Source organism: Penicillium maclennaniae, assembly GCF_028827695.1.
Source record: "Penicillium maclennaniae strain IBT 15551 chromosome Unknown utg000007l:1.0-4884863.0:1.0-4888362.0, whole genome shotgun sequence".
Lineage (NCBI taxonomy): Eukaryota > Fungi > Ascomycota > Eurotiomycetes > Eurotiales > Aspergillaceae > Penicillium > Penicillium maclennaniae.
Window position 1 is genome coordinate 3,907,444 of NW_026623219.1, and position 17,695 is coordinate 3,925,138.

A 17,695-nucleotide genomic window follows, 5' to 3' on the forward strand; every position below is an offset into this window, starting at 1 on the left:
CCTCAAAAGCTCCTTCTCAGTTTTGTTGTTGTATTAGTTAGTCTTTGGACGATCAATCAATTACTTGTCTGAGTTTAACTTTGGTCTATTTTCGTAAATATTTGTCGAGTCTCTGGCGTAACGTAATTATTCTACCAATTCGAACATGATGCGTCAGCTGGCACTTCTACATAACTCATACAAAGAAAAATGCAAGTTAAAGACAAATCATTGAATTCTTTGGTGAAACTGCAAAGTCGCACCCACGGAATAGGAAGCCGGTGCGGGGAGCTGTCGCGGCGCTCAATGGAAAAAGCGAGCTGCCCCAGATCGCAATTCAACCCTACAACTTCGACTCACAATACCCGAGGAAATCAATCCAGTCCTCCTATCAAGTATGCAATAGCATTATTTAATCCTGAGTTGCCGCTGCTACTTACCAGGAGCTCACATCAGCTCCGCGGCGTTCTTGTCGCACGGGTTCTCAAGTTGACTGCTTGAGCATTGCTTGCATCACAACGACTCATCCATAGCCTCCGATCTTACATCAGTTGAAACAATCACATACTCAGCAATTTGACAAGGAACGATGGCTTCGTCACTCCAACCTTCCCCGACTATCCTCCTCCCCGGTCTACCACCCAAGACCCTGGTCGGAACCGACCTGATCACCTTTACCTCGACGGCCAATTTCCACGGAATCAGAGATCTACCAGAAGGATGGCACTTTCTGTACACCGGTACAACAGAGAGCTTATCTCTCCGATGTGGTGCATGGTTCTATGTCGGGGACATTAGCAAGGCTGGTGTGGGAGGCAATGACACCGCGCTCGTCGCGCGAAACCAGAAACCCGGACCGGAAATTCATATATGGAAATGGAACAAAGATACTGAATCTCTTGAGTCGCTCAAAGCCGACAGCGATCTAGATCGCCAAGCGGCCATGCGCTACAAGGCCAACCTAGGTGCGGTTTGGCAGAGCGGTGGCTTGTTTCGATACCGAAGCCGCGTGTCGCCGGCCACGTTGTCGAATCCATCTGGATCAAGGCAGAATGAGGCACCCCGGTTGGAGGATGATACGGAGGTCGAGGAAAGTGGCCGCAGAGATTGGCATCAGCTTACTGACCGGATATCGCCCAGTCTATTATCTCGTGTCATTGGGGACCCCGAACTGGATGTCGATGGCCATCCACGTTGGATGGTGACATCTGCTGGCACGGCCAATCGTGACGCGGACCATATCCCTGGTCTCGATCAACCCACGGAAGCCCAAGAAGGAGCTCCTGAGACTAGCGGAGGACAAGAAAGGGAGTTCGACTTCCTTCCAGTTGATTTGAAGCGGACCTGGAGAGAGGGAGCGATTGGACGTGAAAGGACCGAAGCTGCTCAGGATCGCTCTTGGGCTCTGGGAGAATTGATCCTTATGCACTCCAGTTCGGTCACCGGCGAGATAACGGTCGATGAGCGAACGGGCGAATCACAAATTCTGGGAGAATTGCAGTTCTCTTTCTTGATGGTTTTGACCATGATGAACTTTTCATGTCTCCAGCAGTGGAAGCGACTGCTGGAGCTTATCCTGACCTGCCGCCGAGCGATTGTGGAGCGGGAAGAGTTTATGAGTGAGGTCGTTCGCCTACTCCTGCGGCAGCTAGAGAGATGCGATGATGTTGAAGGTGGTCTCTTCGAGATAGATGGGGACGATGGTGGAGCTTTCTTGCGCAGCCTACTCACAAAGCTTCGACGATCAGTGGATGAGGTTGTTGAGAAAGGAACAGAGTCAAGGGTCAAAACTGAACTTGACAAACTGGAGGCATGGGTCAAGAAAGAGTACGATTGGGAGTTGAAGCGCGAGTCTATCGTCAGACGGGGAATGCTTCAGCTGGAGGACGGCGAGGAAGTTGAAATGGAGATGGACGACAATGACGAAGACGAGGAAACGGGCGAATATGCTCCCCTTGTGATTGATCTGGATGAAGGCAGTGCCGTGCTCGAAGGAGAGCCCGAAGATGACAGAGAAAACACGCCTGACCTCGACGACATGAGATATTGAGGTCCGGCTTTCTGAGCCTAAGCCTTTTATGATTAACATATATATAATGAACGATTCTTCATCCGCCTAAATTAAACTAATATCTGGCATACTACATTACATGTAAGAAACGTGTAACCAACAGAGGCTGTACAATGTCTAAGTAAATATCAAGCGCAGGCCTGTTTCTATGAGCAGGCAAAGTTCTATATACATGATCCCATAAATCATCAAAAATGCAGTCACAATCGTCTATTTCTCCTCGTCCTTAACGACATAAGCCCACTCGTGCTCCTCTTTGCCAAACATGATGGCCTCCAACCAGGACTTGATCTGGGCAGCATAGCCAGCGGGCTCACCGTTCTTGCCCAAAGTGCTAATATCGGTATCGTTGTTACGGATCATAGCAACGGGTGTAATGAAGTACTATCGATGTTGTTAGGATATGTCGACAATCAGAGAAGCAAAAAAAGGAGCAGAACTTACAGCAGTGCCAGAGACGAAAGACTCAACAATGCGACCCTCCTGGGAAGCCTTCTCGATCTCCGAGATGGTCAAAGTGCGCTCCACAACCTGCAGGGGCTCCAGGCTACCCACAGTCTGCTTCGACAGACGCTCACGAGCCAGCTCCAGAACACTACGGCGAGTCACACCAGGCAGAATGAGTTGGTTCTCCAGAGGAGCAGTGACAAGTTCCAGACGGCCAGTGTCGGCGTTGTGCCAGATGATGAAGAAATTGCTCGCACCCGCCTCGGTGACCTGGCGGTCCTCACCGAATAGCCAAAGGATCTGGTCGAAGCCCTGAGCCTGAGCCTTGCCGTGCGCCTGCAGAGACGGACCATAATTGGCGCCGAGCTTGGCCGAGCCGAAGCCACCGGGCCAGGCACGGACGGTGTCAGGAGTCGAGGCGAAGAGCTTCAGGCCCTTCTTGGGCTCGGTCTCGCCTTCCTTCTTCATATTCGTGAAGTCAGGCCAGGGAACGGCAATAATGAAGAGCAGAGCCTCCTTGGGCACCTGAACACCGAGGTGAGGGCCGTTGCCAATGACAGTAGGGCGAATGTAAAGGAAAGAGCCGGGACGGTCCTTGGGGAGCCAACCTATAATCGCATTAGTATACTCATTTACAATTTTTATCAGTCACAGGCACGGGGGAGACATACGGGGTCCATCAATCTGCATCAGCTTAGCAACCAGCTTCTTCAACTCGTCGTACTTGAATCCAGGCAGCGAAGAACGCTGGGAACTAGTGTTTAGGCGCTCGCCATTGCAGTCCGGGCGGAACAGGCGCAGCTTGCCGTCGTAGCCACGGTACACCTTCATGCCCTCGAAGCACTCGGTGGCGTAGTGAAGGACGGACGCAGTAGGCGGGATGCTGAGGTTCTGGTAGGGCTTGACCTCAGGAGTCTCCCAGCCGTTCGTGGCAGTCCACCTCACAGTGACCATGTGGTCAGTGCAGTAGGAGTGGCTCATCTCCTCCGGAGAGCCAGGAAGCGGAACATCACGCAAGTTGGTGGAGCGGGTGATGTTGAAGTTGGAGCCATCAAGCTCAGCCACATTAGGAGAGACGGAGCCCATGATGGGATTTTGAGGTTCAAAGATTAATCAGATAAATAGAACCGGATGTTTATCGATTGCAGAGTGAATCCCTCTTTATAGACAAAAGGGACGTTTGCAGATGGTCTAATGCTCTGAGTCACTGTCAACCAACATTCCGGAATTGGAATTGATAGAATTATGCCTAATCCATACCTGTTGAAGATTGATCGTTATTTGTAGGGAGAATACCAAATTGAATTGAGAAAAATGAAGCAGAGGCCGAGCCCAGGTTATTATATGATTCTTTGCGGTTTGCCCCGGACCACCGTTCTTTATCAGCGCCGGTCCCGAAAAAAGTTTTTCGCCGAGCGGGATTCTCCTCCAGGAGGGTTTTTTTTGCCATCGACCCTCGAACCAATGATTGCTATCGAAATGACTCCCAAATCTATACTAATCAGAATTCTTTTTATGTTCCACGAAACTCATAGCACTTGTGATGTTATGATTGCGCAAGTCCATTTGCAGCTGCGAATGCTGTGCGCCCTACGCCTGGCGCCCTGTCATTGACAACGAGGGGTTAAAGTCTGATAGTGCCTTATCAGAGGATCCACCTCCTTGGAACATCGCCGATGGTAGCCGTACCGTCAACAAAAAGGCCGGCACTGTGTTTCCGCACACTAAACATGGGCTTTATCAATCTGTGTGGGTAGGAGCGTGTCAAGATTGGGAGATTGATACTGTCACAACCCTTGCGAAGGGGCTAATCCCGGCGACGATCGATGTAGCGGCTCGCTCAGTTACTTATTTAAGTCAGTGTCAGGGTCCGCAACAACTGAGCTGTTCAATTGAAACAAACCCTTTTATCCAGAAGATTGAGTACATGAAGTCCTTTTATTGAAAGGTCATTTTTTGGACTACATAATGGGTCTATCAGACCCCGGTCGTCCGTGCAGTGGGGGATGTCAGCCCACCAACCAACACTTAGTGAAACTAGGAACACAATTTTCGCTACACATGCGCTAATGTCAAGTATACACGTCGCATCAAAAGAATTTATTGTCGTCCGCAAATTAGCCCACCCGATTCAAGGTGAGAACTTGGCGAACTGCGCGTTGGGTCAATTGATACTGGCCCCAAATAAAATACACACAATCTCTAGGACAGCAACTTTAGACTGCTTTGAAGATCGAACGATAAGATATCATCTCAAGATCTGAACTAAAAGTATAAGAAGAATGATGAAATGTAGGGTGGGCAAAGGAGGAAAAATCCGACCCACAATGTCCCGTAAGATGTAAGCAGGGAGAAGTAAATGAGAACCAAAGTGATGGATGGCAACATCTGTTTTGAGGGAGTTTCTCCAGAAAAGAATACCTGTGAAGGCTGCGAGCTATCTGCGCATTTCTTCTTGCCTAATATGTCCTTCTTGAGGCGTGAGCGATGTGCCCATTACGACTTTTCGCGAGGCTGTCTGCTATATCACTCTGTTCTTTTGTCGGAGCCTTCAAAATGCGGATTTTTTGCGAAGTTCTTATACGAAAAAGCCAAGGGCAATTTTGTTCAGAGCCTGTTGGGAAAAAGCATAATTAAGAGTTATGCTACACTGGGCTTCTTGTGCCTCGTTTCTCTCTCGCACCGGAGCTGTCCTTCCAAACAAACCACGAGAGCGTGATGGAGCTTTTCAATGCGACAGCCAACCACAAGCTACTTGCCATACCCGTAGTCTTTGAAAGACCACCTGCCGTCATGGCGCCCATGAATAGGGCGAGAAAGGCGGCGATTCTCCTGTTTCTCTTTGGATTGGCTGACCACGGCCGGGTATAGAGGTTGGTATCTACCAGTAAATCACACAGTAGAGTAGTGAGCACGACAGTAGGAATTTCATCAAAGGCCAAAAGACGAGAGGCAACAATTTGGCCTGCAGCCTGAAATGCAAGAAGTGTAATGGGTATTATCTGATTCCACTGAATCGGCGCTCGCGGGTCTTCTGGCCTAGGGCTGACAATCCCCGTTTGAACCACGAAAGCGGCGACAATGAGGGCGGCAGTCTGTAGTCCGAATGAAAGGATGAGAGTCGACCGTCGAAGAGGATTCAGTGCGCGGCATAGGTGGATGAAGAAGACATTGCTCAACAAGAAGACGCTCAAGGCGATAAGTGACTTTGCCCAAAGGAATGCCGGATATTCTGGCTGACCAGATACACCCAAGGCAATGAAAACAGTATTTCCTGTTTCTCAATTAGGATGGAATGATCACGAACAAAGAAATAGTCAACCGACCTGTCTGCATACTCGAAAAGCTGCCCCATGCATTGAAAGACAAACCATCAACAAGGCCGCTAACGAATCCACAAATAATAAGGATTACATCGGCACGTCTGGGATCCAGCTCTGCAAGTAAATGATGCGAGATTTGAGACAGCAAGGATGGGTTGTCCTGAGGGACATTGGCGGTTCTAGTTAACGAAAACGAAGAATCGGTATGGTGTTGCGCAGAACGTGGCGGGCATTTGCACTGCGTGGCCGGGGCGGATTTGATGAGCTGCTTCATAGTTTGTGTCTATAGGGCTCCTTATCCTACCATCAGTGCTGATTTCTGTTGTTGCAGAAGACAAAGATCGCCTGAGATTGTGCATTCTAGAAAGATTGTGGCAGACAATGAAATTGATGAGCCTGCATAGGATCATGAGGAATGGTCCTCGGCTCGGTTTAAGGAGCTGGCTTTGAGTAGCAATGACAAGAGGAGGACTGCGCAAAATGACGACAACAGGGATCATCCTTGGGACAACTCTTATCGTCGTCTTGGTATCTTGGGTCTCCACCGGTGTTCCTTGGTATTTCTTTTGTTACTTTCTCACCTGTAGTAGAGACGCAGGGTATGATACTTGCGAGAGAAGATTAGGAATGGAATCCCAGAACTACTGTCTTCTTTTTCAATTTAGACCTCTCATCAGACCGCAGATACGATCGTGGTCCATGTGGCCGTCAGGTCGGCCTGCACTCAGCACAGTCAAAATCAAGGAGCTTTCTTCATTTAGCCTCAGAACTGAGCATGAAAGTACAACGTCTCTGGACCCTTGGCGATCTTGGCGCGTGTCCGCCATCGGAACTTATCGACAGCAGCTGAGAGGCTGGCAGCAGCTATTCTATAGTCTTATCGCTCTAGACTTGGCGGTGAGAACCGAAGGCAGTGTCTCCCCAAGTGTAGATCCGTGGATGTGCCAAGTGCAGCGCCTCCTCGGAGCTCAGGCAAGCCTCTTATTTGGCAACAGAGTGGAGCTCCGTTCGGGTCTGGATGATCGACGAGGAGGCGACAAGGTCGTTATAATGGGTTTGATGGGAAAACTTCAAGCCAAGGTCATCCCATGGAGTGGGAGACTTCATGCCAAGCCTATTGCGCCAAGCCTGCTGAGTGGAAGCCTAGGCACCGGTCAAGTCCCGATGTAAGATGCCCGCAGGATTGGCTGTCTCGTGAAGACCATTCCGAATTGCTGCACAGTAAGATATGATATATCATCCCTTGCCCGTCCTGATCCCGATGGAAGGTGCAGACACGAGGAGGTGACTTCATTGGCGTGGCTATGAATACCCATACTATGAAGATCAGGAGCCTTGTGAGAATCAAAAGGAAACGAAAGTCTCCATCTTCTGCCTACTTTGCAACATAAGGAATGACGCGGGGAGAGATTCAATCCCACCCGATCGGCGCGCCCGCTAACCTGACGCAGCTGGCACAGCCGTGCCTTTGAAGTTGATCGATTCGCAAGCCGTCTCAGTGTGGTGTCAACGGCTCTCCTTGGCCCGGAATTCACACGCAAAGTGGCGCAGTCGTTGGACTTGTTGTCGACGGAGGAACTTGGGCCTTGGCAGTCTTGGACACCTCTGCTAGATCTTCCCTGACGCCGGTCATCTAATTGAACCTATTGACTATTCAAGCCGATTGCGTAGAGTAGTATGTCAGCATGGGGTCTTCAATCGATGCTTGCCATCACTGAACAAGATTTGGAAGAGCAAAAGACAGTATCAGTATGTGATTACGCGCTGGCAGCAGATTTGCAAAGTCCATTGAACCAAGCACATAGAACCAAACACATAGAACAGGGTGATGCAGTTCATGAATCTCATGGGTAGCTCGAGCTACAGCAGATGTCTTTGGCAAAAGAAAGAAAAGATAGAAGTCAGGGATTTGCATATTGAAGATAATAGAATCGAGCAACCGCACTAGGCTATGCCCACTACATAGCTCTTCACTAGACCCGAAGAAAAGCATAGAATGTCATTAAGACTTGATCTCCCCAGAATTTGGTGGCACAAAAGCGATGCGACCACGCGTTTGCGAACCTGACATTTACAGCTAAAAAGTCGAGTGAACGAGACTAGTGCGGCATGAGGTCCATCTACTGTCGTTGAGATTGAGTAGTCCACTAAGCGACGGCGCGTTACTTTGTGGTCAGAGCGTTTTGATCGCATGGGCGACTGAGACCAAGTCAGAGGTGGTGGACTGGCCAATAGACAATCAACAATTAATCACAGTAGACATAATGCACTGATCGAAAACGGAAAAAAAAAAAAGAAAAAATTTAACAAAGATACAGAGGAGAAGAACCGACATAGGGCTCACACAGTTCCGCCGCGTAGATCGTCAGACTCCAGCAGGGGAGAACGATGCGGCCGATACGGCTGGCTAATGAGGTGACGTAGACGCAGCCCGGCTGATTTTTCCTGGCCAGTCAGGGGGCGGGGGTGACATCAGCGTCGCTTTGAGTCGAGGTGCGACATGGATGTTGATAGCGATCTGCGATATTTCTTTGTCTAAGAAATTTGTGTCCAGGGATGTTTGACACTTTCTCGGCCCCCCTCGGCCGACTTTTCGCTTCTCAGAGAATATGGGTGGTTCATCATCTGCGCGATGTAGTGCATCATGCACACCAGCTCACGTTAACATTAGGCGAGGTGGCCATGACCATTTGCCTTAGCGGAGGATGCGTGGAGCTTGTAGCTTGGGTGGTCATCCAGGGTCATAATGAAAATAATGTCGGGTTGGGCCGTCCCAAGCTGCGGCTGTTAGATATCCTCTGGGCGGCGCTCCGCCGTGGCGCAATTTGGCGCCCTTAGTCGTACCGGTCTACAGAAATGGAGCTTCGCTAGTCTAAAAGTGGCAGGAGACCTGGAACAAGGACCTTGCGGAGCAAAGTTATCCCTGAATTCCACGAAGCAAAGACCTTGACAGGCACACCCAGGACCGAGGCTGCATGAGCGAATAGTCATATGGCGATGGGCATCAAGCAACGGGAAATATTGGTATCGAAGATGGAGCCTGAACTCATATGCTTGGTCTTGAAGCACAATAAATAACCGCCACAGGATGCGCCCAGGCACAAGTCCTGCGCCGGGCCGCATTGCGAAGTATCAAACTGGCATCGATGCCAAGACTTGAACATATTGCACGACACATCCGATTGGTTGGAAGTGGACCGGCCACTTGGACGGCAATGAATGAGGAATGACGAATTCTACCATTTCCAAGGCCCTTTTCGTGCGATGTCAGTGATGGCAAGTACGGCGAAAAATACAGGCCATCACGCGCTGCTTAGATAGCGCTGCAGATCGCGGTTCTATTTCCCGGCACGGTGGCCACCCACCGAGCCCGTGCAGGGGACCAGACCGTCGGGTAAGCTGGACGATACCAGAATTTCAATATGTGTAGTTAGCATTTGTACTGTCGTAGCATGGCTCGTGATTCCATCAACCGGGGTTCTGGAATTCGGTTGGGCATTTTCTGGTCCCGCCACCCGGCCTGCGCGATGGAACCGATCTTGGATCGGCCTGGAAAGCTCCTTGATTGAATGGAAAGAAAACAAGCGCGGGCTTGCCACACACACATACCCAAACCGGAGAGTTGAGTGACAGGAAACGGCTACAGTATTGTAAGAGGGGAAATCAAGGCCTGTCATAGGCCGATCCATGAAACCCATGAGCTTTCGTGCCATACATCTCTATACTGTAGGGCGATGATTAGCCAGTGTCCATCCAATTCCAGGTACCAGTAGTATCATGAGCGCGCAAGCTAAGTGAGCATGACTATCTGATTCGGGTGAAGGCTGCGAATCCGGCCGACAACTTCGTAGCAAACCGTCTCGGTTTCGCCTCTTGTCGGAGGCAAACATGGAAAAGACTGATTGATCCGACGAAAGGGCCCTGCGGGTATGGCTCTCCATTGTTTTATTGGGCCATGCTTGATGGGCTAGAGGCTTTGCCCGTGCTTTTTTTGGATGGATCGCGGATCGTCGGTCGCAGCTTTCCGAGCGGCGATGACATCGATGCCCGTTCCTCAGGTCTCTTCGGCTATGAGTACCATGATACCGTCGTTCATTCCCTCCCCAGGTCCATCAAGCCCTTGTTTTGAACCGGTATTTCGGGTATTTCTACCTATAGCAATCACGTCCCAGTGGCTGCTGTCCGATGCACACCATCTTGCACTGACTGACCGGGGTTTCGACTAGCCTGGCCTCCATGATTGTCTTTCCCCTTACCTGCCCCATCCTATGCCGTCAACGGTGCCTAGACTGGCAAACTGCTGGAACCATCCCCATGCAATAAACCGCAACTTTCAATCCGACCACCTGGCTACCCTGGCCGTGTCACAATCATCTTGCCCCCTTCTCCCTCCCAACCCCTGCAGTTGGTGACAGACGATACCCCTCAGTTCAGTAAAAATTTCAGCACCTGTATGTCAACGGTAACCACCGCAATCAACCACAATCTCGCGACTACAGTCCCCGTCGTTGTCCCACCACCGAACACATTGCGCAGCAAACAAAAACGTGACAACTCGCACTTTGACGACATGTGCCTTTCTGCTTTCGACTAACGACTTTTTTCTATGAGATTTGCGGATGCTTCCATTCGATGGTGTATGTGTGATATAGAATCATTGGCGGAGTGTGGTGTGATGCTGTCAACGGTCAGCTTGTTTCTCTCGCTCCTTGAAATGGTCTTGAGCTGACTTCGAATCTATCTCAGATCACATCCACTTAAACGGGACTTGATGGCGGAGGACTCTCAGGAAACCGGAAAGGTCCCGGGGGGACACAAGTCTCTCTTTCACGAGACTGACCAGTCGGCGGATGAGAAGATGAGCCACCACCACGACGACTCCAAACAGTTGCCTGTGCTGGCCCCCGGGCCAAGTCGGAGGTTTGCGCCGCAGACCTCCGCAGCCGTCCTTCGACCAAAAAAGAATTCCACCGCGTGTTTCGCATGCAAAGTCGCGAAGAGGAAGGTACGTTGCCTGCCACCATTCCGACCTGGACGTCACTCGACACCCGACACGGCATAATCGTCACCCTAAAGAAATCGACTGACTGTGGCTATTTGCTCCATCCAGTGCTCTGGGACCTGCCCTTGCAAAGCGTGCCTGGCTGCCGGCTTACAAGCCGATTGCCGTTTCGATCCCACTCGAGATTTGCGACGCAAAGTGGCTGTCAAGCGAACGATGAAAGAGCTCAACGATTACAAAGACTTGCTGGAAACATTGCTGGCCAGCATTCGATCGGATCCCCGCGACAAACTTCACGAACTTATCGAATTGATCCGAAACAACGGTTCATTGAGGGACATTGCCCGTGCCGTGGGGAATCCCGTCACGAAATTCACGGATTCAGAAACTCTGTCAAAGGCGAGTTTGGCAACTCTGTCCGAATTCGAAGATACAAAACCCCACCGACGATCAGAGTCCGATCAAGTACCTAACTCGCCAGAAGAAGAACACCCCCGGGGGTCACCTCGGGCAACTTTTCATCCTTATGCACGGGTAGCTTTGGAAACACTCTGCGACATTCCACTATTCAGGGTGCCGGCCAGGCCATGGACAGAGGTGACTGACGATAGCGACTTCGTGTCGCACCTTGTCTCATTGTATTTCACCTGGGATCACCCATGCGCACAGTACCTTGATCAGAAGATATTCATCGATCATATGACCCGGGGAGATACCAGCTCTCAGTTCTGCACACCGTTACTGGTGAACAGTCTCTTGGCGATGGCTTGCGTACGCAACTCATACTTTCCCAGTCCTCAATTCATTTTGACACCAAGACAGATCTACTCCGACAGCCCAGATGCGTTCTTCAATCTCGACGATACCTTTTCGCGTGGACAGCATTTTTTTCAGGAAGCAGAACGATTGTGGAATGCCCAGAGAGGCCGCCAAACTTTGTCAAATATTCAGGCTTTGCTTATGATGTGCAGTGTGTATGTGGTCCAGTGTGTATCTGGTGCGTTGAATGTTATGCTGATTCAATTTTGTAGACTTTTATCGCAAGGTGAGGTTCAGCAGGGTTGGTTTTTGCTTCGGCAAGCCGCCCAAATGGGACAGGATATGGGGCTGTTGATGCTGCCGAGGGTTGTAAACCCGTTCAAGGAAGAAATTCGGTTTGTGATGCCATCAATATCGGAGCTGTCCGATGATCATGTCAAGCGTGAAGACGACGATGAGGATTCGATATTGCATCAGATGGAGCGTATTCGAACAATTACGGCCTGGGGTATCTTTAATCTGAACTTGTAAGCATCTCTCTCGCTTCGTGACAAGCCACTACTCACATCTGGCTCAGACAAATGTCAGTGAAAATGCGCAGGGTTACAAGCTTGCCGCCGCCAATATCCAAGGTATCGATGGGAGGCGACGCCGACTTTGAGTGGACTCCGTACCCACGGTCGAACAAGATCACTTATGCACCAAAGCTGGCGCGCTTGCCCCAACTCAGACAAGGAATGGCCGAGCTCACAGATATCTTGGCTCATGTTCAAGAGCTTCTGCATAATCAGACTTTAGTCTCAAGCATTCAAGACTTGTCTGAGAGGGCGGAGGTTTCATATGAACGTCTGCGACAGTGGCTGGCGAACTGGCCCAAGCCTCCCCAGATCGAAAAAGAACCTATCCCTCAAATTCTCATCCTTCGGTAAGAAAATGCCTCTTGATTATATGCCTTCATTGTGCTTCATTGGTATCTTGTGCTGACAGGTGTAAAGGATCAAGTGCCACCAGGCTATTATAAATCTTCTGGAGATGATGATCCAGCGGGGCTCTCAAGGCTCTTTGACCACAAAGCTGCAGCAAGAATGGTGTCAGCAGGTAGCAGAAATGGCCCAATGCTTCCGGATTCACCGCCAAGCATACGGTCTCAAGTACATTCCCAGCCAGGTGGTCGATGCTGTCCAATCCTCTCTTCGCGTTCTCGTACACCAATTGGAGATTGAAGAAGCGAGACACGCTTTTATCGAATTCTGTCGTTTCGGAATAGCTATGAGTCGCACATTCACACCAACCGCTAACGCAATTCATGCGATCCAGTCACTGGCGCAGCGGGGGGTGGTGACACTACCCCCAGAAGCTATGGCAATTCTCGATGGGTTTGACTTTCACGGAGGCCAGGAAGCCTAAGTGACCATGATTAGTCTGAAAGGCGGCGATCGGAATGGTTTCTGCGTACAGACAGGGCGGTCGGAAGTGGAAGAACGATGTTTATTGCAGTTGTGTGTCCTCAACTCCACCTTTTTGAATGAAGATGAACATCATAGATATGGCATCGCTTTTGGGTACAGGGCGTTGGGGCAATCCAAAGTATCAATTCCAGGCTCTCTTGGCTGGTTTTGGCGAGGTTCTTGAAAGTCTAGTAGACATCATTCCTAGCGAAGTGAGTCCCCAGGCCTTGGTGGCAGAGCTTCGAAGATAGTCATGAGATTGCTGGTCCCAAATACCTTTGAAAATCTGCGCCATGGTGGTCTGGAATAGAAAGACCAAGGTGGATGGCGAGATGAACAGAGATGGAAGCATTTTAGAGGTTGAAATGGGCCGAGTGCCTCAGGGTGCGCCACTGGCATCGTCCAGGCCCATTCAGGCGGCAGCCGGATCTTTTCTCCGCCAACTTCAAAAAAAAATGATCCAGTGTGTGTTCATTTCCGGGTAGACCTACTGGTTGCTAGATTGGGGAAATTCAGACGGGCTGCCACCTAGATAGAGCTTCCCTGACCCAGTGAACGAGCCATGTGTGCTCTTCATTCAACCCACCGGCGGTCTTTACATAGGGCCGAGATCTGTTCGGCAAGACAAATTTTTCAAAGGTCCCTGCTTGACAATGTGTGAGTCTATGAGACCAATTTTTATATCAATTCAGGACTCTTTGTTCACGCCTGTTAAATCATGAAGTATTTGAAGAAAGATCATTCTCCGGCCTTTTTCCAGGCCTGCTCATGTAAAGAAGAGCATTACACAAGACTGAGTTGATCTAGACCTGTCTTCACTCATAAGATCTTCATGGAGAGGGTCGCTCATCTCTGCTGTAATCAGTAGGGAGACCAGCATCCGTGCTGGGAGTCGCCTGGGCTGGAAACATCCCTTCAAATACGTACGATCTGACACGGTGATGAGGCAGCCTTGAGGTATGGAGGAAAGATATTTCTGAAGCACATGTTTATCCTTGAACTGCGTGTATGGACCTGCATCTAAAGTTGTTCCCCAACGTTGTGTAGGTCAGTGATCGCCGGAGTTAAAATTGAGTGGCGAGATGCCATTGCTGCCAGCACATTCAGGCACTCACAATGCATAGTGCAGATGTGCTGAGTCATCATCCACGTTATGCTCAGATAAGATAAGCACAACACCCAAGCGAAAACCCTCAAAATTCGACTTCTTTGGCTAAATCCCACACGGCGACGACGGACGTGCACCCCCACCAACCCCTCCCCTCCGCCCTTTGCCGTCTTCCTGGCTTCTCGACCGAGATAAATTCCAAACCATACTATCTCCCTCCTTTTCACACTCGCCCACAATGTCCTACGACGACCGCGCCAACGCGCGCCCCAACCTGAACGATGAGTCCGATGTTGAGGAGGAGGCTATGGCCAATGACTACCGTGAGCAAGTCAACTTCGACGACAGCATGAGCGAGCTCGACCGGACAACATCCCTCGGTGGTTCGCAGGCCCAGGACCTCCAGGCACAACTGACCGCTGCTGCTACCCCGCTGGAATACCAGGCGACCCTGGAGACCAAGTTCGCCAGCTACGACAACTACTGCAGTCTTTTCCACTACATCCTGAACTCGGAAGGCCCCGTCGACCTTGAAATTCCCTCGGTAGGTCATCCAATTAGTCCATTGATTGCCTTTGGACAAAGAAAGAATAAGCTGGGCTTGACACATCCGTGAAATTGGCCAGCCCGGTGGCGGGAGAGAGAATAACAGGACTAACGATGGGATATTTTAGTACTACTGGGCCTGGGATGTCATTGACGAGTTCATCTACCAATTCGAGTCGTTCTGCCGCTACCGCAACCGTGTGGCTCGCACCGGGTCTAATGAGGAGGAGACCGCGCTTCTCCGCGAGAACCCCAACACCTGGGGCTGCTACTCCGTGCTTAACGTTCTGTACTCGCTCATCCAGCGATCGCAGATCAACGAGCAGCTCGCTGCCATCAAGCGTGGCGAGGACGGCGCCGCCTTCGCTGGTGAGTACGGCTCTCGCCCTCTGTACAAGATGCTGGGATACTTCTCCATCATCGGTCTGCTACGCGTGCACTGCCTGCTCGGTGATTTCAGCTTGGCCCTGAAGACCCTTGACGATATTGAGCTGAACAAGAAGGCCATGTTCGCCCGTGTCATGGCCGCCCACTTCACCACCTACTACTACGTGGGCTTCTCCTACATGATGATGCGCCGTTACGGCGATGCCATCCGCATGTTCAGCCACATCCTGGTCTACGTTTCCCGAACAAAGAACTTCCAGAAGGGCGGCAACAGCTACGACACTATTGCCAAGAAGAACGACCAGATGTACGCCCTCATTGCCATCTGTGTCGCTCTCCACCCCACCCGTCTGGATGACACCATCCACTCCGCCGTCCGCGAGAAGTACGGTGAGCAGTTCCTGCGCATGCAGCAGGGTGGCCCCGAGGCCCTTCCCGTCTTCGAGGAGCTGTTCCGCTCCTCCTGCCCCAAGTTCATCTCCCCCACTCCTCCCGACTTTGAAAACCCGGCCTCCAACGTCGACCCCATCGATCACCACACCGCCATTTTCATGGATGAGGTCAAGAACACACTTTTCAACCCCACTATCCGCTCCTACCTCAAGCTCTACACCACCATGGACCTCAAGAAGCTTGCCGGCTTCCTCGAGGTTGAGCCTGAGAAGCTCCGCAGCTGGTTGCTCGTTAACAAGCAGCGTAGCCGCCAGATTCGCTGGGTAGAGGGTGCCCTGCTCGAGGGCGAGCCTACCATTGCCAACGATCTCGACTACGCTCTGGAGAACGACCTGATTCACGTCAGTGAGACCAAGGCCGGCCGCCGTCTGGTGGACTGGTATCTCCGCAACCTTGCTCGAGTCTACTAAGTGCAGACGCATGAAATGGTCCGAATTTTATGAAAATATCAACCATGGCATGTTTCTGCGGGTGTTCGGAGAAAGGGAAAGAAGTGAAGGATGGACTTTGCATGCAAGAAAGAAACGGACATGACTCGAGATGAATATTTCTTTCAATTTCTTTATCCCCTTCCCCTTGTGTTTTTCATTACAGTCTTGTCCCCCCTATTGCTGGTTTCTAAACGCTTTTCATTTGCTTATTTTTTGTTTATTTTTTCCTATCCGTGTTTTGTTCCCGCATGGGTTTCCGTTCGGGTTCAAAATCATGTCAGGCTATCGCGATATCTCTGGAGGGCGTACGATTCACATTTGCCCTGGTCTGTTGTTCTGCTTCTTTCGAGCAGGTGATTTACTCCATGTGGAGAGTATTGGTGTGAGGTAGAAGAAAAAAGGAGACTTGATGAATGCATAGATCTACAACATTTATTACCTCTATACTTCCGAGGGCAGCTTGTAGGGACAGACTTGACTTCGCGCGGTATGGAGAGAAGAAGGGGTATAACATGCAATTGTTCTATGAGATGTGCCGTATGTCGTATCTGTACACGCAAGAAGACAATGCCTCCATGATCCCCAGAACGAGATCAATCCATGACATCAAAGCTTGTACCGCAACCACAATTACTCGTCGCACGCGGGTTGTCCACAATCTTGAATTGACTGCCGATTAACTCGGTGGTGTAATCAACTGTGCTTCCAGAGAGTAGCTCCAACGACGGCTCATCCATAACAACTTTAGCTTCTTCGCCGGCCCCCGCAGCCGGCTCAGCACCATCCATATCACCCTCAAAGACGGTATCTTCTTCGGCGTCGATTTTTTCGGCTGATTCAAGAGACATCATGTATTGGAAACCATGGCAGCCGCCACTAGTCACTGTGATGCGAAGGTGATTGTAAGGGTTTTCATCTTTTGTGGCGGAGGGAGAGGAAGTAGGGTCGGTAATTTCGCGAAGACGCTGCGAGAATTAGCTTTGGATCGAAAACTCCTGAGAGACAACCATAGAATCTTCCAAGATAGAAAACTAGAAGAAAACTCCAAGAAAACTCCAAGAAAACTCCAAGAAAACTCCAAGAAAACTCCAAGAAAACTCCAAGAAAAAAAAAACATACAACAGCAGGGATTCGCTGGTGGTCACCCACCCAACTACTAACCTGCCGGCGTGTGGCTTAAGTACGGCTGAGCGGACGGGAAGCCCTGTTCTCCACACCCTATGGTCGTATGTGATAGAACGAGGCCAGAACAGGCTTATGCTGGGGCCATGTGAATTCTCCGGTGATTTCTGGAGTTCCCAACAGCGGCGCATGACCGTTTTGATGGAGCTTCCCATCCGGCACAAGCCACTCAATGCCTCGGCATAAGACAAAACATGCAGGCTGAAAAGAATGAGTTGTTAACCTACCTCCACGGCTCGCGGCGAGATACTAATCATAAGTGTCTCTCCATCATCTCCGGTTCTCGGATTTTGCGTGACCTGAGTGGCGGGGCGAATGGAGGAGGCGGAGAAAGAAGCACAAGGCTGACGGATCAGAGTTCGAGCGAGCGATGACTTCGGTGCCGAAGGTCTGCAATCGCCGGCTGTTACTGGAACCGTTGCCCGGCGAGAGGCAAAGTCGCCGACGGAGGATGCGGAGAGGCGCAAGGCCGGTCGAACGGTCGAGAAGGGTCGGTAGGGCTGTTTTGATAGCCACCGGACAGGTGTTGATATGGGAAATGGCCTAGACATTTTTTGTA

The 17,695-nt window shown here is 50.6% G+C and overlaps 6 protein-coding genes across 6 annotated transcripts; 3 read left to right on the forward strand and 3 right to left on the reverse strand.

Annotated features, from left to right (window-relative positions):
* Nucleotides 1-568: 568 nt before the first annotated feature.
* Nucleotides 569-2,029, forward strand: N7477_008664 (AAR2 splicing factor family protein; the record flags this gene model as incomplete). Its single annotated transcript, XM_056970327.1, has 1 exon — nt 569-2,029. One exon carries the CDS (start codon nt 569-571, stop codon nt 2,027-2,029), a length of 1,461 nt encoding a protein of 486 aa, XP_056820359.1.
* A 231-nt stretch (nt 2,030-2,260) lies between these two features.
* Nucleotides 2,261-3,583, reverse strand: N7477_008665 (branched-chain amino acid aminotransferase, cytosolic; the record flags this gene model as incomplete). The annotated part of the gene is made up of 3 exons (XM_056970328.1): nt 2,261-2,434; nt 2,495-3,105; nt 3,169-3,583. 3 exons carry the CDS (start codon nt 3,581-3,583, stop codon nt 2,261-2,263), a joined length of 1,200 nt encoding a protein of 399 aa, XP_056820360.1.
* Nucleotides 3,584-5,142: 1,559 nt separating this feature from the next.
* N7477_008666 (YoaK family protein) lies at nt 5,143-6,094 on the reverse strand (the record flags this gene model as incomplete). The annotated part of the gene is made up of 2 exons (XM_056970329.1): nt 5,143-5,771; nt 5,824-6,094. 2 exons carry the CDS (start codon nt 6,092-6,094, stop codon nt 5,143-5,145), a joined length of 900 nt encoding a protein of 299 aa, XP_056820361.1.
* Nucleotides 6,095-10,591: 4,497 nt separating this feature from the next.
* N7477_008667 (putative C6 transcription factor) lies at nt 10,592-12,988 on the forward strand (the record flags this gene model as incomplete). Its single annotated transcript, XM_056970330.1, has 5 exons — nt 10,592-10,825; nt 10,931-11,796; nt 11,854-12,108; nt 12,159-12,506; nt 12,577-12,988. The coding sequence occupies 5 exons, from the start codon at nt 10,592-10,594 to the stop codon at nt 12,986-12,988; spliced, it is 2,115 nt and encodes a 704-aa protein (XP_056820362.1).
* Nucleotides 12,989-14,375: 1,387 nt separating this feature from the next.
* N7477_008668 (putative eukaryotic translation initiation factor 3 subunit EifCl) lies at nt 14,376-15,933 on the forward strand (the record flags this gene model as incomplete). Its single annotated transcript, XM_056970331.1, has 2 exons — nt 14,376-14,681; nt 14,812-15,933. 2 exons carry the CDS (start codon nt 14,376-14,378, stop codon nt 15,931-15,933), a joined length of 1,428 nt encoding a protein of 475 aa, XP_056820363.1.
* A 614-nt stretch (nt 15,934-16,547) lies between these two features.
* Nucleotides 16,548-17,687, reverse strand: N7477_008669 (HesB/IscA family protein; the record flags this gene model as incomplete). Its single annotated transcript, XM_056970332.1, has 2 exons — nt 16,548-16,919; nt 17,364-17,687. 2 exons carry the CDS (start codon nt 17,685-17,687, stop codon nt 16,548-16,550), a joined length of 696 nt encoding a protein of 231 aa, XP_056820364.1.
* Nucleotides 17,688-17,695: the final 8 nt, after the last annotated feature.